The sequence below is a fragment of the Eupeodes corollae genome, chromosome 1, assembly GCF_945859685.1.
Source record: "Eupeodes corollae chromosome 1, idEupCoro1.1, whole genome shotgun sequence".
Taxonomy (NCBI): Eukaryota; Metazoa; Arthropoda; class Insecta; order Diptera; family Syrphidae; genus Eupeodes; species Eupeodes corollae.
Genome location: NC_079147.1, coordinates 243,121,757 through 243,143,751, shown reverse-complemented (window position 1 = coordinate 243,143,751; position 21,995 = coordinate 243,121,757). Strand labels below are relative to the sequence as shown.

General features: G+C 35.1%; 1 protein-coding gene across 2 annotated transcripts in view; it reads left to right on the top strand.

Moving 5' to 3' along the window:
- Positions 1 to 21,995, top strand: part of LOC129954236 (uncharacterized) — a 124,398-nt gene that overhangs the window by 25,414 nt on the left and 76,989 nt on the right. For both annotated transcript variants that reach the window (XM_056068012.1, XM_056068011.1), the window contains exon 2: positions 3,332 to 3,530. In XM_056068012.1, coding sequence (XP_055923987.1) covers positions 3,467 to 3,530 — 64 coding nt within the window. In that variant the 5' untranslated portion in view covers positions 3,332 to 3,466. The remainder of the gene's footprint in view (positions 1 to 3,331; positions 3,531 to 21,995) is intronic.

Genomic DNA, 21,995 nt, shown 5'->3' with positions numbered 1-21,995 from the left:
CTTGTTGACTTATGGGCTGCATCTAAAGGTGGCTTCTTTTATCTTTTTTTGTAAACAAGGTTGGCGATGGCTTTTAAAATTTATCTAACGCGTCGAGTTTAAACAGGCAAGTCAAGTTTGACCTCTTTTTTAATATCTAAAAGAATTGGTTGTTCAATAACTCCAAATTTATTCCAAAACAGATATTGAGCTCATCTTTTTTCAAATAAGTTACCATGTAACTTTTACCATTAAAGAAATTTGTAGCGTCAAAATTTCTCATTAACAAGACTGGAACACCAACCTTCAACCTCAACTTATAAGAAGGCACCCCTGATAATTCCAAAGAATTCAGAAACTCTAAGCGGTATGATGTTACTTGCTCCGTGTCTATAACGTTGTCTACTGAGAGGCACTAGACGATAGCTCTCTCCACGTCCGACATAATTTTGTTCGTTTATCTGGCTAACTATCTCATATTTACATATATGCAGGTTCAGTAATTTAGGCGTAAAAGCGATCGGCCCACCTGAATTTTCCCATGGGAATGCGTCATTTTTCCGGTGTAAAAAGTAGCCTATGTCCTTTCTCGGGTATAAAAATATCTCCATAACAAATTTCATGCAAATTGGTTCAGTAGTTTAGGAGTGATTAAGTAACAGACAGATAGACAGAGTAACTTTCGAATTTATAATATTAGTATAGATATGTGAAAATATATATTTATGTGAAATATAAGCAAAGAATAATTTAAGCAACAAGATCTGTTCGAAGATGTGCCTCAATTTCCTTGAAGTCAATAGGAAAAAAGCATGTTTAGTATTGAGAAATATAGAAATTTTCAAAGACACAAAAATATACTGTATAGCAACACACATTTTTAACATTTGAAATATAACAGAAAAAACTTTGTAAAGGACAACAAAAATAGCCTTCAATGTACATTTCAAAAAACGTATAGATTATTTCTTTTATTTTACTTTTTCAAGCACAATAGTTATTTTTGGCACAGTTTCCTTTTAAGATGATGTAAAATATATTTATTCAAATCTATTTGTGTGGGAGGATTTATGAATTAGGACAATAGTAGAAACATATTATAGTCTTTTACTGAATCTTTTAAGACAGATGTCCCTTCGATAGTTTTTTTTTTATTTTTAACTTGTTCAATTTCATGTTTCACAAATTCACATGGTCCAAAACTTGTTACCTAATATTAAAAATGAACAACAAAAACTCTGAGTGCAGAAAGTAAGCCCATTAGGGCTAAGGTCCACAGGGACACTATTAAGAGCAAATTTGTAAAAAAACTATCTACCCTAAGTCAATTTCCTATGGATTAACTTTTGACCTTCTTATTTTATTAAGCTTTTTTACATTTAAAACTTAAAAACCTCTAAATACACTTCTTTAACATTCAATCCATGTCCACCCACAGGCAGGTTGTCCCAAAGCGAGATCTTATACTTTACTATGAAGAAGTTTACTTTAGGCCAAAATGTTATAAATATAATTTTCGTTCTTTAAAATTGATGGATTGATAAGTTAATTCAATTTCTTGCTCATTTCAAATGAAATACACTGATTCGCTATAATCTTGTCATCTGACACATTTTTAATACCATACCAAAAACAGGTATCAATTTTTCAAAAATGTCGACACAATGTTCACCAGAAATATACATTTTATGCATATTAATTTGCAAATGTATTTGTGTGTCAATCAAGAAATCCCTAATTAGCGCATCACCCTTAATTTATCAAAGTCTCACAACGCACAACCATAGGACCAACCCAAAACCTTAACAAAATCCGAATAGGAAGTTGGCTATACAACACAAAATGTTGTGTTCTGTGCTTAGGGGGTCAAATCAAATCAAATTTCATTTCATAATATATTATTTAGCAGCTCATATAAGAGCCTTACACTTAATTCACGGTCACAAGGTAGCAATTATAGCGTAGGTATGTAGATGCAGATATACACACTCGTAGATAAGCCCCTGGCATTATTTTAACAACAATAATTAACCTTTAACTAAAGCTTATACTGATTATCGAGCCATTAGCTCTTGGGGGGAAGCCTTCCCTTGGTCTATTTTTATTTTCCATGCATATAATCGTAGGAAGTTACATCGTTTTCTTATTTTCTTTTACTATGTATCATAATGTTCTACACTATAGCCAAACATTAATCCATTTTCGATATCGAAAACAATAGAAGACTCTGCCTATGGAGAGGAAATGAAAATACAAAACAACACAGAACAACCTCTTTTCTTTTGAGAACAACAGAGGCACTAAGTGTTACTGCCAATCTTAGTTTCTCATGAATCCCAAATGGCTTTCCAAACAACATTTGTGCCCGTTCCTTCGTAGTCATCGTCGTCGTCACCGCCCGCTGCGCCGGCATGGCAGTGTGTCCCCCTAAATCATCGTATCCATCGCCATGTATAGCCAAGCCATTTCCATTACAACGATTCCCGAGTCGAGTAGGCGACCTTCACACACCCACTCGTAGTCGTAGTCGTCGTCGTCCTCTGATGCTCTTGTATTCCTATTCCTACTCATGCTTTGTTGCCAACTTGAGGCTATTTCATTGTGTAATGAAATGTGCTGCAAAAAGAAGGACGTGATCAAAATTCTTTATAACCAAACAAAACCAAACCAGGAACCAGGTCGTCGTCGTGGACGAGGAAGAAGACGACGACCAACTACGACGGTGAAGATGAGGGTCGAGGATTAGGTTTTTGAAAATCGGATCTCGGAGGTCATTTGGTGTTTTGGGAAAAGAACGCGGGAAAACTAGGATCATAGCAAGAACGTTTTTTCTTCTTTCAATTCTCAAAGGAACACCCCATGAGTGTCGTCGTTGTCGAACGTCCTACGTCTCGTTGTCGTCCGTCCGTCCGTCCGTCGTACGTGTAGCTCGTTGTCGTTTGTTTTCTAAGAGCACAAACTAACAAACATATACGGAGGTAATAATAAAAGGACAAAAGGTTTAATGGTGTTACCTTTATTGGATTGACATTAAGACGTTTTCATTTTTTTCTTTTTGGCTGTAAATAGTTTGGGGAGTCTGCTGATGTTGTTTGGTCTTTTGAACGTTATACGGCACCAAACGGACGGTTCTTGTGCGAATTTGGAGTTAATTTGATTGGCCTTATTTTTTTTTTTTTTGCAAAAGTAGCACCAGGATCACACAAGGACACGATTCTCATTTGAAATTGAATTTATTTTATTGTTCAGCAAACACACTTTGCCGCCGTGACTTTAATTTACTTGTTCATCGGTGTCGTCGTCGTATTTTTTAACACAAATTAATGCGTACAAATATTATAAATTTTTTCAGAGTGGACTCATCATCACTTGTTTATTTAGTGTCGATTAAAAAAAAATAAATTAAAATAAAAAACAAAACAGAATTAAAGTGAAAAAAAAACTATTTTCACAGTGAAAATATTAAAAAAAAAAAATAAAACACATAATGGCTTCAAAAATACAAACTTCACCATCGAGAGGATTTCTACTGGCTGCAGCTTTCGTGACGGGTGAGTTAATTTTGTTGTTTATGTAATTATTATTATTTTTAAAATAAATATTTGTTTATTTAGATTGTTATTGCCTAGGCCTATGAAGATATATCTATAAACTTGTTTACACCTATGTGTATTTTATTTTTTAAGGGATTTTATATTAAATTTAAGTTATGTTTGGTAAATGATTTTTAATTGAGTTTTTTTTTTGTCAAGCTTAATTAAAATGTTACGATAGTAATTTAAAATGTCACGTGCTATTCATTCATGCAGAAGAGGATTTAAAAAAAAAATTTGAAATCATTTTGGAAATTTCACGTTAAATTTTGTGAAAATTGAGTTATTTTACAGATGAGCTTTAAAAATAGAAATGCTTGTTCTAAAAATAGGCAGAACAGTTTTTTAACACTAGTTGTTAAGAAAGCTGTGATTTATAATTTGTTGTGTTTGTCTTATCTTATATTTTGTTATCCGTAATTAAGCATTAAGGTTCTGCCGGTAACATTTATTTCAGCCCCTAGTCGTTGGAAATTATTAAATATTTTAGAATGGAAAAAACAATTTTTCGTTAACCAAACATTATTTTTATTAAGTTCACCAAAATCTAAAAAAAAAGCTATCGAAAATATATTAATTTATTCATTGATATACACTTTCTAAAATTTCAGCCGATATCTCACAAAAAAATGCTTCGATATTGGTTTCCAAGGCGGTAATCAAAGCGGGCTTACCAAATCCAATTTTTAACAGTCGGTCTTCTTACACTTAAACAAAGTGAAATAAAGCCAAATTGGTTTTCATTTAATGCAAAGAAACTACAATACACTCAACATCGCACCGCCCCCAAATCATATAGTATATCAAAGGTAGAGGGTTGAAGGGGGCAGCATGCCCCCCTTACATATATCACCACTAAAGGAAGTTGGTTTTATTTTTCAAAATAGTTTGGCTTATTTCATTTTGCAAGAATGCAATACGCTTCAAATCGGCCTTATTGCAATAAGGCCATGTTTTGAAAGTTGGTCTTATTTCACTTGGCCTTATTACACAGCATCGACAATAGCCTTAACATAGGTCCACAAAAGTTGTATACGTATTCATATATCCATTCAACCAGAAATGAGCTTTTCCCTGAACACAATTTTTCGATAAAAGAGTTGATCTTCGGCCAACTTTTTAAGAGCCTATTCACTAAAAATTTGGGATTTTTGTAGGTCATTCTACTCTAGGCAACAGCTTCTTTCGCAAAATGTTTTACGTAGTAGAGTAATAGAGGCCCAATTGCTGCGAATGGCGCCGAACCGATAATTCAAGATCACTACTAACATTGGCCAATACAGCTGGGATATTTTCCACCGTTAGCATTCTACGTAAACGTGTTGGTGGTGTAATGTAAAACAATGTCAATTTGGGGCAAAATTTAGTTACAAAATCCAAGTAGCCTCATTGGTTGATTAAACGGATCTTAAAGTGGAAGAAGCGCGCAATTAACTTTTTTAACAGATCACGCATTTTAATAAAACTCAATAGTTTCCTAGCGCTGTTTGGCCACTCCGAAATTCTTAAGTATTTAGAATCATTTCCAAAGCACACAAACTACACCAACCCCCAACTGCAATTCGACAGAAACTTCCAGATTTCTAAACCTTAGACATCTTTTTGAAAGGATAGGGCATTCATGAAATCTGAGTCAGTCCACTTTCATACAAATGGATCAAAAACTAATGAAGGGGTTGGTGCAGGATGTACTCTGAACGACCTAAATTAAGACTCTTCACCTTGTCTTGGCTTAAAGAAAACTCCAACTAAACTAGAAATAGGTGCTACCGTTCTATACAAAAGCAATCAAATACGGAAGTCTAAGCTAGACGTTCATTTTAAAGGCCTTTACGAGGTCACAGGCGTGTTGCCGAATGACAGGTTTAAGTTGAAGAAAATCAATTCCAAAATTATTATAGTTGCTGCAAGAGAAACTATTAGACCAGTTCCAAAAGAAAATTAGAAACATTATGTGATAATGTAAGTTTTATGTTTCATTTTTAAACTTTATTAAATTGTAACCAAGAAATTGGCTGAAGTTTGAAGGACTTTTGTTTTTTGTTAATTAATATTTTATGTGTGCTTGGGCTTAATGGTGTAAGACAAGTTTATGCTCGAGAGCTAAACCTCTGAGCTTATAGTTTGCTGATAATGGATGGTTTTACGAATATTAGTAGACAAGTTGTTTGCCTCTGAGTTACTAAGGTTTGTTGTCAATGGTACCAGACAAGTTTACTCTTGCGAGCTAAGCCTCTGAGCTTACCATTTGTGTTGAATAGTTTTCAAATTATTATTTTGTTTCAAAATACTGTGAAAGGAGTAAGCCAGAAGGTTGGCACAGAATCTATTGCTCCGAACTGATCATATATAATAATTTTTCAGAAACGAAAGTGAACGAAGATAGCATCAAAATAAATGACGATTTTCTCGAATTTTTAAAGTCTCACCACAAAAATCTTTTAAAATTTAAAAACATAAGTGGTAAATATCTAGTGTTTTGTTCAAAAATTTAAATCCCATTTAATCTCATACAAAAACCTTGTATTTAAAAATCGTTAGAGCATAAGTTCACGAGAAAAAATGGAAGCAAAAATAAATGCTCTATGCAGAAAATATTCAGAAACAATACAGTAATATATTTGTACATTAAATCAAGCCAAGTTTAGAAAACAAAAATAATAAAATTATTGTAACACACCGTTTTTGAGAAATTAGTTTTCTTTTCGATCTTTGGTTTTCAAATTGTATATGAACAAAATTTCCAATGCGAATTTGCTTAAAACCTTAATTATAAGTTTAATTGACAAAATGTCTTATGCAGTAGGAGCGAGGACACATTCGAATTTCTGAAGGCTTTGATTTTTTTCAAGTGTCTCTATTTTAATTAAATATGGTCGTACTTGATAAAAATCGTGATTCCCTAATTTTTTTTTTCAAAAATTCAATCGAACAAAACAAAAAATGGCTGGATGGATTGTTTTTTGTGGAGTTTTTAAGAAACTATTGAACTGTAAAAACCACATTCAAAATTATTTGTTTCATGATATTTCCAACTTAGAGCCTGATTAAGATCTATGAGGGATGTAATTCAGATTAAGGATTTCTACTCTTGCTCTGAAAATGGTACTTATAGCCTCAGACGAGTCCTTAATGTTGAAATAGCTATTCTCAGTCAGAATTTGATGGTTAAGGTTCTTGTAGAATAACCTCGAGGTTGACGAAAAAGTTCTGGTTACTTGCTGGTCATATATCCTTTCGTCGGTCTTAGCAATAATCGATGTAAGTATATTGTGCCATTCGAAAACGTTCTCCTCTGTTAAAGACAGATAAAGGTCATTGGACAGGGCCAACTGATGCCACTCCCTAAAAGGATACTGATTCAATTGCAGTTGTCTCAACAGAATTGATTTATGAAGACTGGTATTATTTCTCCTCATCACTTTTATTAGATAGTCTGCATGTGCTTTTAAGTTGTTAATGTAGATGGGTGGTAAGCTAGATTACACGTGTATTGCATAGGTTGGTGCTGAATTCGGTTACCGAAATATACGTTTGAAGAAAATTTTTTGAAAAGCTTCAAATTCTTCGAAGGGCGGAATACCAAAGGCGTGCACCCCATAGCACATGCAAGTGTTCACTGTAGCACAAAACACTTTATATTTTGTTGAATGTTCAATGTTTTAGTTAGAAAAGAACCTTTTCCACAAGATATTTAGCGCCAGCTTAGCTTCAGTGCTTTTATCCTTTGCATGCTTGCCAAAGTTTAAGTTCAATGTAAATAAAACTCCAAGGTACTTGAATTCACGTACTATGTCAATCTGTTGATTATTGAGACGCCACGTTTCCTCAGGTAGCCTAACCCTTCTATGTCGAAATCTCAAAAATCATAAGTGTCGTGTTTTGGACATTGATGTGGAGATCCCAAGTTGTACAGTATTCATTCAGGTGATTAATTTGGAGTTGAAGAGTAAAGGGGTTGTCAGCTATTAGTACCAGGTCATCAGCGTAGAGAAGAACTTTGATTAGAGTTCCAGCAAACATATCGCCTCCAGGAAGTATTTCAGAGATATCATCGATAAAAAGCGCGAATAAAAGGGGGCTTAGAATTCATCCCTGAGGGACACCTGCTGACGTTTCAAAACACTCTGACAAATTGGAACCATCCCAAACTGCTGCATTAGATGACGACAAGAAATTGTGATAAAGCATCAGAAACTTCCGAGACACTCCAAGCCTGTCTTTTGACAGTATCAAATGCGGCTTTAAAATCAACAAAGCATACATATAGTCTCTTATTTTTCTCAGTATATTTTCTAGCAATGCAGGTTAAGGCAAAAATGTTATCCATTGCGGAAAATCCAGAACGAAATCCCGCTTGAAATATACTTAAACTGGTTGTTCTCTCTATCCAGTTTGAAAGTTTTCTATAAAGAATACCCGCAAATAGCTTTCTTAGAGAATTGAGTATTAAGATTCCTCTATAGTTTTCGGGCTGCATCGCATCACCTTTTTTAAATGTCAGGAATATGAGAGCTTTTAAAAAAGTAGCAGGTACGTAAGCATTGTTGTACAGAAGATTTAAAAATTTAACGATATACGTTTTGAGCTGGTCATTGATGTTTTTGAGAAATTCAACTGGGATACCATCAATACCTGCAGCTTTGTTGTTTTTCATTCCCAAAAGAGTTGCCTCCAATTCTCCTAAAGATATCGGCGCGTCCAATTCAGACACATAATAGTCTTGCATTGGTTAGCTGAAGGTAAGGAGATGCTCTTCAGCCGACAATAGAGTTTTAAAATGTGCTGCTAAAGTCTGAGCTTCTACAGCAATCTTCATACCTCGGTGCAATCGACTCAGTTCACGTACGCCAAACGAGAATTCCTTAGAGTTTTTACTATGTTGTACCTGTATGGCCAGATTTTTAAGGTATTTTACTTTCTTGGCAGAGCATTATTGTTTGAATTGCTTGTTGGCACTAAGATACACATTTTTGAAGGAATTGACGTTTGTCAATCTGAATAGCTTTAAATATTTAAACGATAGTTTATGAAGCCTTGCAGAGTCCTTATCGAACCATTTACATTAAGGTGTGAAAGTTATGTCATTATTGATTGCAACTGGTGCCGAGGCATAAATTATTCTCACAATATTTTCTTCTACCGAGCTTTTTAACTGTAGCGGAAGGAAGTTACATTGGTAATCTAGATTTATTTTGTAACGAGATGCTTTACTTTGAATTCGAAACATTTAAGTATTCGTATAGTATCCAAGTTCCTCTGTTGGATTTCTTCCATGAAGCGAGCTTTAATCATAATTGGTAAGTGGGCAGAAAATCCAGATATAAGCATCTCGAAATCATCGACTACATTAAACCACTCTCCAGATATAGTACAAAAGTCAATTATTGATTGTCCTTGACAGATAATGAACGTAAAATTATCGCCTATGTCTCAATTCGCCACTCCATTCAGCACAAAAAATCGAAGATCTTCAAAAAATTCGGTTAATTTATATGTGTCGCAAATAACAAAAGTGTAATGAATTTTTTAATATGAAAAAGCGTATGACACTTCCAGTGTTTTTAAACAGAATGAAATTTTCTTTACAAGTAATGGAAATGGTACAATGTCTTAACCTATCGTCAAACAACTTATTGAACAAAACCTCAGATCTTGTCACTTACAGATGTTTTCTCAAAAAAATTGTAAATTGTGTATTAATGTATGAAAACAATAAGTCTGACGAAGTTTTTTTTCCATCGATAAGAAGGCAAGCAAAATACTACTACCCTATGCCATTATTGCATCTTTAATCACCCAACTGTTAGAAAGTAGCTGCTAATCCTTTGAATAAAAAAACGATTACCCAGCTCCAACTCAACAACAAAAAAACCTATGCATTTTAACAACTTAAAAGCTATGCCATAAATAATGGCCAACAAAAAAGAAGTGCCTTCCAAATTCCCATGAAAAGAATAAGAATCTTTTTGTGGTTTGGTTACGTGCGGTATAAACTACAACAAAATAAAATAACTAAACCGGAATAATATTGGCCATTTAAGGGACATCATCATAGATAGATATGCATAGAAACTTCACCAAAAGGTACTCCACATAGATTTTCTTAAGTATTACTCCAGAGCAGAACCAAAAACTTAAGCTCTGGGAAAAACCGCATTTACCATCCATCCTCTAACTCGTACACACCTCCTGTATTCACAGTCAGTATATTAGACTCACTCACTCAGGTATATCGGTTGCAAATAATTTAAAATTATACTGAAAATTTGTCCTTTATCGTCATCACCAGCATCATCATCATCATCAACATCAACATCAACCAAGAAGTGGCTGAGCAAAAATGAATTGAAGCTCTATACTCTTCCCTACCTACATTAGAAGTAGCACTAAAAAGGATGATTGTACCTTTCATCGTCATGAATATCATCATAATCATCATCATCATCTCCGTTCGTCGTCGTCATCGAGTCATGTATAGTCGACGACTTTAAGAAGTGAAGGGAACTTTGGCCATTTGGAAAGGTGGGTTTAGGTAGATAGGTACTCTTTTATAGCAACAAATTTTCCATGGCACTTTTGTGAAAATTAATTCATTGCAAGGATCCACAATATCTTTGCATAAATAATGAAGCAATTTTCCATTAATTACCACATTTCTGGTGCAGATTTCTGGCATAGGTACGTATACGCCTATAGCCCTATAGATACGTATGTCTCTATGCACAGAAGAGGTTAAGGGAGACTTTAATAAGAGAGCGAAAAACAGTAAATACCTAAAGGATTTCATAATTTATTGTCAAGTATGTGACGACAACGATTATGATGACGACAACTACAATGACAATAGAGACAACGACGCCAATGTTGTGCTAAAGATGATTCTTCTAGAATCTAGACTTTCTTCTCAAAAAAACCATTCGAAATTCTATTCCCCGCTGATCATAATTTTTAATATAAATTAACTAATTAGGAGAGTTTAACTCTTTCATTTCTTTTTTTTTGTTGTTGCTTGTTCTATCATAAACAATTCATTGGCAAATCTACTTTGTTCATCTTTGAAGAAGGAAGTTGATGGGTGCATGCTGGAGGCACGATTGAGATTTTGACAGGGATGGCTTATGTGAAGGGGTGTTTTATTTTAAATCAAATTAAATTAATGACACTTTGTTGATTGAGTCACGGTTGCCACAAAACTAATGATGCTTTTCTATTAGAAACAGTTTAAATAGTAGGGCGTTACTTACCCTTTTCTCTCTAAAATTGTGTTTTTTCAGACTTGATTTAAGGGTTTTCAACAGAAAAAGAAATTAATCATTGCTTGCATTTATAAGCACACTCAATACATTTAAAGTTTAAAAGTTTCTTATTCATCGAAATGGAACTTAAAAAAAAAATTGTATAAGACTGGCCAAGGGCCGATACCCAATGAGACTTTTGCTAGTCTTTCCTTGGCAATTTGTAAATTGCCAGTCTTGTATTTTCTTCAAAAAGAAAGAAAAGTGCTCGTTAAAAATATTGAAGAAGCTTTGCTTCCTTCAACTTGTTTTTTAAAGAAAACTTCTTTATACATGTATCCTAGCAAACAATATTATTATCAAAACCATAACCCTTTAAACTCACTTGGATTAAAAACGTTATCAACCTCCCTCAATTTTTTGTATTACTACTACGGCTCTGTACCCTAACCTCTTAGCTCTTAAACAAGAAAAGTCATTAATTATAAGGAACTGTGAAAATCCAGCTCGAACGACCAAAAAAGCAAAAGGCCAACAAGAACTGATGAAGACAAGATTTTTGCGTATAGCCTAGGAAGGCTCTGCTCTCGTCGTTGTAGCGTTCGTCACGTTGTCGTGCAGCCGGGTGGATACGAGTATAAAACAGAATTCGAATAATTTTAATGATAAAAAGGATTCATAATAATTTCCAAAATACAGGATTTCTTTCCCTCCTCCCTCCCTTCCCTAAAGTTTTTCTGACACACAAAGAGAAATTCAAACTTAAACTCAAAGAGGAATCGGCTCCGGATGATTAAAAGATCGGAGCTTTCATGCGAATAAAAAATTAAAAAATATAAAAAAAAATCAGAAATATATAAAAAAAAGAACTTAAATTATTAAAGATATTATTTAATTTTACCACCGACCAACAACAACGATGATGACGAGGACGACGAATACGACAAGCACAACAGCGTGTGCTCCTTTGGATCAGCTGAATCAGCCTAAAGCCTGAACTAAGAGATAACCCATCATTTCCATCATCATCATCGTCATCAGCTTTAGCATCAGCATCAGCGAATGGTGGTGTTGCTCCCTTGTGCTTAATTTTTTTACTTTTTTTATCGCGCTTATTAAAAAAGTGCCCGGATAAATCTTGAACAGTGTTGGAAAACCTTAACAGAAAAAAAAATTATATAATAAAAATATAAACGTTCGTTTATCCTGGTGAAATTAAAAAATATAAATGAAACAGAATTGTTAAAATTGCTTTTCTTTTGGTTGGAACTTTTTTTTTTTTTTGGAGGGGACGGGGGCCATTTTGGGTTGATGGTCGCTTGCAATTACTACCAGGGAACCATCACGGTACACTCTGGCAAAAAGGACATGGAAACTCTATAGCGAAGGAGAAGTTACCATCAGAGAATTTATGGAGATAGGAGATGTACTCTTATGTCCGTAGGTACCTTCCTACATGTGGGACACATTATATTGTGAATAAATGGACTCCTAGATAGCCATAGTAGTAGCTGTAGTTTCTTTTGGACGAATTAAATGCATCTATCCCATTTAAGTTTTATCCTAAAATTTGAATTGGATTGTTTTTTTCTTTTTGTCGAGTCTTCGTTAGGGTATTTTAGAGCATGAACATGAAGCTAAGGGAGGACCAGGTTATTCCACTTGGGTGCATTTACCTGTGCTGACCAGAAGGAGTTAAAGTAGTTTTTTTTAAGGGTGGGTAGGGTATAAGTTTCAGCTTTGGAGTGTGAGTTATTTTTTTTGGAGACGAAAGGATATTCGTTACTTACTTTGACCATCACAAAGATATGCATACGTACATAAAACAGTAAAAAAATTACATATACTGAGTGAGTATAGGTATTGAAGGACAAGAGTGTGTGTAGTGTACTCGTAGAACTATTAAGACCACGAGGTAATTAAAAAAATTTACAAAATTAGCAATTTAAAAATTCATATAACATCTTTTTGGCAAATTTGTGAAATTTTTGAATTTAAAACAGACTTTAATCAAAATATGTAGAGCGGTTTTTTGAGATTTAAATTATAAAATTCAAAAAGGTCAAAATTTCTGAAAAAAGCATCTAAGAAGAAAGATTACTTTTACTCCAACGATCCCTTATTTAGAAATAGTTACTTCTTAAAACAGTAGAAGAATTTGTTCGTTTATCCCTTTTTTTTAATTTTGATCGATTTGTAAGATATCTTCAAGTTTTTAAAATAATCTTCCCATTGCCTTGACTAATCTTACGATGAATGTATTAAACAGCTATTGAACAAGGGTATAAATGTGATGTCTACACTGTTTAGGTTTTCAATTTTACTTAGCAAAATGTTTTGAATCCGTTTTAATGGGTATAACTGAATACATTCGAAATATCCAACTTAACTTTAAATTCAGTTGTTTTAAACATCTGGGGTTCCACAGGGAAGGCATCTAGGACCCATTCTCTTTTTCTTGTTCGTTATTTTTATTCTGAAAGTTTTTAGGGACAGGTTTTTTATTTATTCTGATAAGTTATTCGCAAAGCAGTGCCTAAAGTTATCAAAAGAACTCATAAACTTCAAGCTAAACAGCAATGGTTTGATAATGATTGTAGCCGAGCGAGAGATAAGGTATTTGCTTTTCTTAAGCTATTTAGGAAGTATGATACCTGTTATTTTAAACAAGAGTGTGTCAAAGAAAAAGCGACGTTCAAGAATTCCGTTGGCTTAAGAAAGCTCAATACTGTGAAGAAAAAGCACAGATCATAATTGGGAGTAGAAATACTAAAGAGTTTTGAAAAGCAGGTCATATTTTAAATGAATCAAAGCTTAGGATTGGTATAAGCATACCCACATCGGATTTAAAAATACATTTTCAATCCCTTTTAAATGTAGAGAAGTCAGCTCTACCTTTTTAGTATTGCGTCAATAACATAACGATAAAAAAATGGACCAGCCTTTCACAATAATTACAGAACTAAGAGCAGTACTAGTTGAAATGAAGGAAGCCGAAAAGCCTGGAGAAGATCAAATCCCTCACAAATTTTATAGGTATTGTTCTGACGATTTTGATTTATGAAAATGATAATATCCCTCCATGCTTTGAATCATCTGTTATTCTTCCAGTTTTCAAAAAAGGAAACCAAAGTGTAATTGAAAACTATAGAGGGATTTCACTACTTAATACAATCCGCAAGATATTTGGAAGTATTTTGTATAAGTGCTTAACCAATTGAGTTGAGGACCATCAGATACTAAGTGAATTTTGAGCTTGTTATCGTCAAGGATATTCCACTGTGTATCAAATTTTTACACTTAGTACTATTGTCGATATCAAACGCACTCAGAGTAAAAAAGTTATGCTCATTTTAAAGACTTTAAATCCGCATTTAACAGTGTTGATAAAAATTTAATGTTTTATAAAGGTCTACCATTTAAAATGTTGAAAACACTAAAAAAATGTATACAAATTGCTCAGCAAAATTTTTGGGACGGGACCTCGATGTCGGAACGTTTTTTGACTCCTATGGGATTGAGACAAGGATGTATCTTAAGCACACTACTGTTCTCCCTCTTCCTTGATGATATAGTATATTGTTATTTAAACGGTGGGATTGATATACGAGGCAGTCTGATCAAAGTCTTGATGTATGCTGATGAAATTGTGATGTTAGCCGACACTCCCATAAAACTTTAGATGATGATCACCAAATTCGAAGAGTACTGCAAAAGATGGAACCTAACCGTAAATCGTGCAAAATCTCAGATAATGGTCTTTGGTATTGGTAAATGACATCGGAATGCTAATTTTAATTGAAAACTTGATGGGGTTCCTGTAGAAATAGTAGACAACTACAAATACCTTGGCTTGATAATGACGCCACAAAATAGTATGAAGTTTCATTCAGGAGAAAAACTAATAAGTTCAAAAAATGCTTCAACTCTACTTGGTTTAGCTGCATGAAATGAAAAAATTGGTCTACGTGCAAAATACCAGATATTTGAGGCTGCTGCTCGATCAATTATGTTGTACTAAGCCGAGGTTTGGGGATACCTTCAATATGAGACTGTCGAACAACTGTTTAGATTTTTTCTCAAACGAGTACTACACCTGCCCATGTCAACACCCACTTATATGTTACATATTGAAACTGGACTTCCACCAATATACATCACAACACTGAAACTACATTTCGATTACATCCTTAAAGTGCTTAACATGAATGTGTCTCGTCTTCCTAAAACAGTGGCTTAGAAAAAAAATCGTCATGTTTTGAAAAATGGAAGGAATTGGCTGAAAAGACCTGATGTCCGCTCAATTTAGAAGCGTTTAACTTTCATCAAATGAAATCAGAGTTATAAAATATTCTTCAGGTTATGGATGAAAGTATGCAAAAATCATTTATCGAAGAAGAACATTCTTCAATATACAGAGTATATTATCAAAAGCTCGAGAACGATCTTAGCAAGCTAAGTTATTTCGGAAATAACGAGAGTGCTAATAAAATATCTATCATTTTTAAAACACGAGGAGAGTTACTGGCGTTAAATTTTACACCCCATCGCCCTGGAACTCGATTTATTTTGCCACGGGCACGCTTGCAAAAGTCCACACACTGAACCTAATTTTCAACGGTTTTCAAGCATAAATCGGCCGATACTGCTGCAATTTCATGTTCGATATTCATACAAAGTTTATCAATCGTCGCTGGCTTGTTGGCAAAGACTAAGACTTGACGTAGCCCTACAGGAAATAATCTAACTGCTTTAAATTAAGCCAAGCGACTGAACCATTTCATGATATAACACCTCTTCCAAACTTGGTTTCCAATAAATTGATTGTGACATTCGCTGTGTGGCTTGTGGCGCCGCCACCATCCTGTTGAAACCACATTTCTTCAAAGTCCATATCATCCAATTGGGTTCAAAAATATTCGTTTATCATTAAACGGTTGCGATCCCTATTCACAATAACGTGCACAGTGGGGAATACCTTGCCACAATCTGTCTTTTCCAGCCGTTGCAATATTCAGGACTTCAAAACCAATGTGCACCGACACCACTTTTCCACCCCCTCACCCTTTCCTAGTGATAACACAGTGTCTACATAATTAGTAGGTAGTATTATCTCTTTGAGTGGCCGCTTATTTAAAAAAAAACCTGCCGGAATCACGGATTAAGTACGGCCCAATGACGCCACCAGCCCATAAACCACAACAAACCGAATAAGTGTGGATTGCTGCCTGACCAATACCGCATATTTTGTTTATTGACGAATACATTCAGCCAGAAGTGAGCCTCACCGCTGAAGATGATTTTTCGATAAAAAACCGAATCGTTTGCAAGTTGTTGCTCAGCCCAATACACGAACATACGACGGTTCTGAAGGTTAAGCGGCTTCAGTTCTTGCGTCAAATTATTCTTATTAGAGCGTAGACCAATATCTTTTCCCAAAATTTACCACGACGACATCACATAGATGTCCAACACTTAAGAACGACGTGTGAGAGACACATTTGGGTAACTGAAGCCTCAGCGGCAGAAATATTCTCGAAACTACGGGCACTTTTTTGTCTTATTGGTACGGGAACATTTTGCACCGTGCCTGTGGATTCAATTTTGTCCACTAGACGCTTAATTATTAATCTGCTAGGACGATGAAGACGACCATAAATTGGACGTAGCTCTCTTAACGTTGAGTCCAATGACTCCGAATTTTGGTAATGAATTTTAATAATTTTGACATGTTGTTTGCTCGTTTATCTTTCCATCCTGAAATGTCAAACCTTACAGAAGAGAAATGTCCAAAGAGTGACAAGAAATATAGGTGTCGTTTGCTGTCCCTGTCGGTCCACTTTTGTAGCGTCTCTGTTGAAAAACCCTAGAAAAATTCTAGAAACTAGGGTATAATATTTCAGAGGGCGCCAACATTCTGTTTTTTCTTCTATCCAAAAGGAATTTCCCTCTATTTTTTGATATTCAAACCAGTTCAATTCTTGGTGTCAAGACAATATAAAGCATTGATGGACTTGACTTAGAAATACTCCAAGTGGTGATACTGCCGCTAGCTGAGAATAAGATCACTGTTATATGGGAATTTCAACATGTTAATGACCGAAAGCACATAAAACAGATCATTAAAAATTGATTCCAGAACAATTCTATCACTGTTCTAGAATGGGCTTCATCAAGTCCACGCCTGAATTCCATAGAATATCTTTGGGCTAACGTTAAAGTCTAAAAACTTAAATTTAGATACACTCTATGTCAAGATTAGACTAGTTTGGTATTCAATTATTATTGGCTCAATCCAACACCAAATAAAATTGCCATACAAAGTATTTCTATTTCCTTATAATAATAATCTTCCTTATAATTATACACTTAAACTTAAACTTAAACTTAAACTTAATCTTAAACTTAAACTTAAACTTAAACTTAAACTTAAACTTAAACTTAAACTTAAACTTAAACTTAAACTTAAACTTAAACTTAAACTTAAACTTAAACTTAAACTTAAACTTAAACTTAAACTTAAACTTAAACTTAAACTTAAACTTAAACTTAAACTTAAACTTAAACTTAAACTTAAACTTAAACTTAAACTTAAACTTAAACTTAAACTTAAACTTAAACTTAAACTTAAACTTAAACTTAAACTTAAACTTAAACTTAAACTTAAACTTAAACTTAAACTTAAACTTAAACTTAAACTTAAACTTAAACTTAAACTTAAATTTAAACGCTACAAAGACAAGACTCATAACCCTTACATGTGTTAAAAACAATTTTCATTATTGGTAGTTGTTAGTTTACACAATGCGCCTTTGGGAATTTGCAGTTAAGTACGATAAAATATAAACTTTGAAAAAGTTCCGACTCGATGGATAAATTATTATTTTATTCATAGTTCATTGTTCAAACTAGTGTCTCGGTCAGTTAGTACGTAGCTTTGTGTGATGTTTCTGCATCCTATAAATAATATCAAAGGCATTATTTTTATATATTGTTAGGACAATAATAAAAGTTCGATCAAACCGTATCCTGCTTACTCTACTTACTTTTTATTTGTTGCTCTCATTTTGTATTTTATTTACCACTTAAAAACCTCATAAATAAACCAAAACATATTTTGTATGTTGACTGCTGCATATAAAATACCCAGATGTGTGTGGCAATGCGTATAGTCGTATATTGATATAAATTTGCAATGGAAGGTGGTTTCGTTTTCAATTTCCGCCAATAAATTCATTTAATTTAATTAGCAACTGAACAGTATTAATGTGAATTATTGGCCGAGTACTCATTGCATCATATTGAGTAGCGAACAGAAGTTAAATAAAAATGGCATTAAAAAAAAAGGAATAAAAACGGTTTGAATTGAAAAATAAAATGTAAAAAATAAATAAAAGTATCCCAAAATAATGCAGTAGTGAATTTTAAATAACATTTAATTAAAAATATAAATGTGAACAGACTTCGTTTATTTGTACTGTTTATGTAGTTCGAATCGACGTTTATTTAAATTTATTAAAATCTCTCTCTCACACACACACACAAATCCTTCAGACAGTATTTGAAAATAAATATCAGTTCAGTAAAATATAAACTCAATATTAGCAGACTGAATTGAATATAGTTATAATATCGCAATAAAGTAGAATTTGTGAGCCGTAATAAGTAGCATCAGGCAGTCCAAAAAATGTTGTCAATATTAAAAATAATAATTACAATAATCAAGAGCCGAAGAAAGTGCTATGTAAATTAATTTTAGTTTTCAATCAAAAGGTTTTATATAATAAATAGATATTTAAATTGAAAAAGGACAAAACTCATTAAACACGGATTACTGTGATAATTTAAATAAAGTTTTTAATTTTAATGTAAATTATACAAATATTTTTTTTTGTCTTTAAGCAATGCGAATGAAGTTAGCTTTTCAAATTTGAGTTTTCAGAATAAATTAAATCACCAAGTGTTCCTTTAACACTTTTGGAAATTTCATGTTTTTGCGAGTTCTATGAAGCCAATTTGTAGCGCAACAGTCCTGTGTGAACGAGGGCCTCACCAACAAACTTCTCCATCTAACTTGGTCCCTAGCTAGATGTCTCCAGTTTCGCGCTCGAAGTTGGGTGAGGTCACTATCCCCTTGTGCGCGCCATCTGATCCGCAGGTCATCCTCTACTGCGCTATACTGTGGGTATAGATTCGAAGACTTTCCAGGCTGGAGCATTGGTTTCCATGAGCTCTACTTGACCCAACCATCTTAGTCATTGAACTTTTACCCTTCTGGCTAAGTCTATATCGCTGAACAGCACGTCGTTACAGCTTCTACTATAATCCCCTTCGATGCATACGGGACCGTAGATCACACGAAGAACTTCTCTCTCGAAAGGACCCAAGGTGCTTCTTCTGCTTTTGTCATAATCCATGCTTCTGCACCGTATAGTAGGACGGGGATGATAAGGGTCTTATATAGCAACACTTTGGTCCCTAGAGAGAGGACTTTACCATTCAATTGCTTTCTTAGTCCAAAGAAGCAGCGGTTAGCAAAAGTTATTCTACGTTTGATCTCAGCGCTGGTGTTGTTTTCTGTCTTTACAGCGGTTAAACTTGTCTAGTGTTGACGTGTGAGCTCTGCACTATTCTTTTAAGCACGATGTTAAAAAAATCGCATGACAGCGTGACATTAAAAGGTTCTGCTTAGTTTTTTTCTAACCTTTATGGAGCAGCGTGAATTCTCTATGGTCATCCTGCACAAACGGACGAGATTGGCATGGATGCCAAAACTAGGCATGGCTCTTAACAGCTCGTCCCTGTATGTGCTGTCATAAGCGTCCTTGAAATCGATGAAAAGATGGTGGGTGTCGATTTGGTGTTCTTGGGTTTTTTCCAGGATCTGCCGTAACGTGAAAATTTGATCGACTGTAAACTTTCCTGGTCTAAGCACACACTTGCCTATGTATAAGCGGATCGCTTCGCATGACCCTGTCTGTGGCACTGGACACCTTGCTCTACCTTACAACTCTTGACATATTTAGCAAACAAATAGCTGCAAGCTCTGCTATTTGCCTCAAAGCTTCGTCGCAGTGGACTAACAACAACATTAACCACTCCGTAATTCTAAGGTATTAAGAATAAATTCCAAAGCAGACAGACAAAGCAGTTAATCCATTGTTATACAGATGGGTCAAAAACAAAAGGAGGGGTTGGTGGAGGTGTGTCCTCTGAACGACTGAAATTAAGTCTCTCATTCCGCTTTCCCAATCCTGGCTTGATATCAACATCTAATATCCGTATTTTCTCTGATAGCCAGGCCGCTATCAAATCTCTGGACTCTGTCTCTACAAACTCTATAACAGTCCATAACTGTCGATCATCTCTAATGGAAATGGCGCAACAGTTTAATATTCACCTTTGTTGGGTGCCGGGAGACATAGTGACATTCCAGGTAACTGTAAGACAGATGAACTCGTCTGGAACGGTACAGTACAGTCCATCCTACCACGTTTGGCAAGTACTGGCATACCAATCGCTACTTGTAAACTGCTGCTAATGCAAGACGCTGTGAGGAGGGCAGGCACCAGGTGGAATAACATCACCACGTGTCAAGTCACAAAAATTATCTGGCCAACACTGGATTTAAAACGTTCAAGGTGCTTGCTCTTTTTAAGCAGATCGCATATAAGCACGATAATAGGTGTCATAATCGGACACTGTCTAATAGGAAAGCACGCCACGAGACTAGGCGTATTCTCAAATGACTTTTTCTAAAGCTAAATGAACGAGGAAGGGGAAGAAACTGTTCTTTATCTTCTCTGCACATGCCCTGCTCTGGCTCGAAAACGCAAGAATTATCTAAACGATCTTAATCATATCTTTGTAATCAGCCTCTTAGGTTTCGTAAAGGACTCAAGCTGGTTTCATTGAGCTTAAGAGGAAGCCTCAAAATTCATGTGGTAACACAATGGGCCATTAAAGTGGGCTAAGTGTGTCCGTTTCCATCTTGGACAGCCACTATAACCTAACCTAACTTAGGCCACACTGATAAGGACCAATCAGGCTGTTGACGATGGGCATTTGACGTTCACATATTACGGCAGAGAAGATTTTATAGGCGATGTTAAGTAGACTGATTCCTCTATAGTTGGTCCAGTTTAGAGAGTCTCCTTTTTTCAGGATCGGGCAAACAGTACTGAGGTTCCATTCATCGGGCATGCTTTCTTTCGACCATATCTTACAGATAAGTTGGTTCATGCTTCTAACTAATTTATCTTCAGCTGCTATAGAGAGCTTGATATTCAAGCCATCCGCTGCAGCATCTTTGTTAGACTTCAGCTTAGAGATGGCAATCCTTACTTCGCCTAAGTCGGGAGGACGGGATTGCTGGCTTTCGTCGTCTATGTTCAATGGATCATCCTGCCTGACAGCGGAATTCGGTTCGTCATCGCCATTATACAGTCTGCAGAAGTAGTACTTAAATATCCTCAGCATTGATTGCGGTTCAACTATGATGTTTCCACTTTCATTTTTGCAGCCTTCCGTTCCAGGTTTGTGTACTTGTGAATTTCGTTTTCAAAAATCAAATCAAATGGGGTGGCGCAACAGTCCGTTGTGAACCAGGGCCTAGTGACTTACAACTCTCAACCATTCCTGTGTGCGAGTACTGTTGTCAGGAATGGAAGGGACCTACAATTTAAGGCCGAATCCGAACGGCTAATTTGAGAAAGCACTTTTTCATGACAAGAATTACTCTTGAAGAAATTGTCAATTCCTCGCAAGAGGCAGTACCCGCGAAAATTAATTTTTTAAATTAAGGTGGCACAGGCAGGGATTGAACCCAAGCCCCTTGCATGACAGTCCAACGCACTAACCATCATGCCACGGGTACTACCTGTTTATAAAATTTTCGAACTTCATTCCTGCTTTTAAACCTCTCAACTGCAAACTTCTCATGCACTCTCTTTTTTCTTCTAAGAAGTCGGTCTTCCTCTGGCATCTTCTACTCATAGAGTTCACGAGCAGCTCTTGTCCTTTTATGCAGCGCTGCTTTGCTTGCTTGTTGTTTGGCTGCATTTGCCTGTCAACATTCTTCATCAAACCAGGAGTTCCTAGTTGGTGGTTGAAATCTTCTTGAAATCCAGCACGTCAGAGGCTGGAAGATTGCATCTTGGTAATGTTGCCACTGGTTTCGATACAT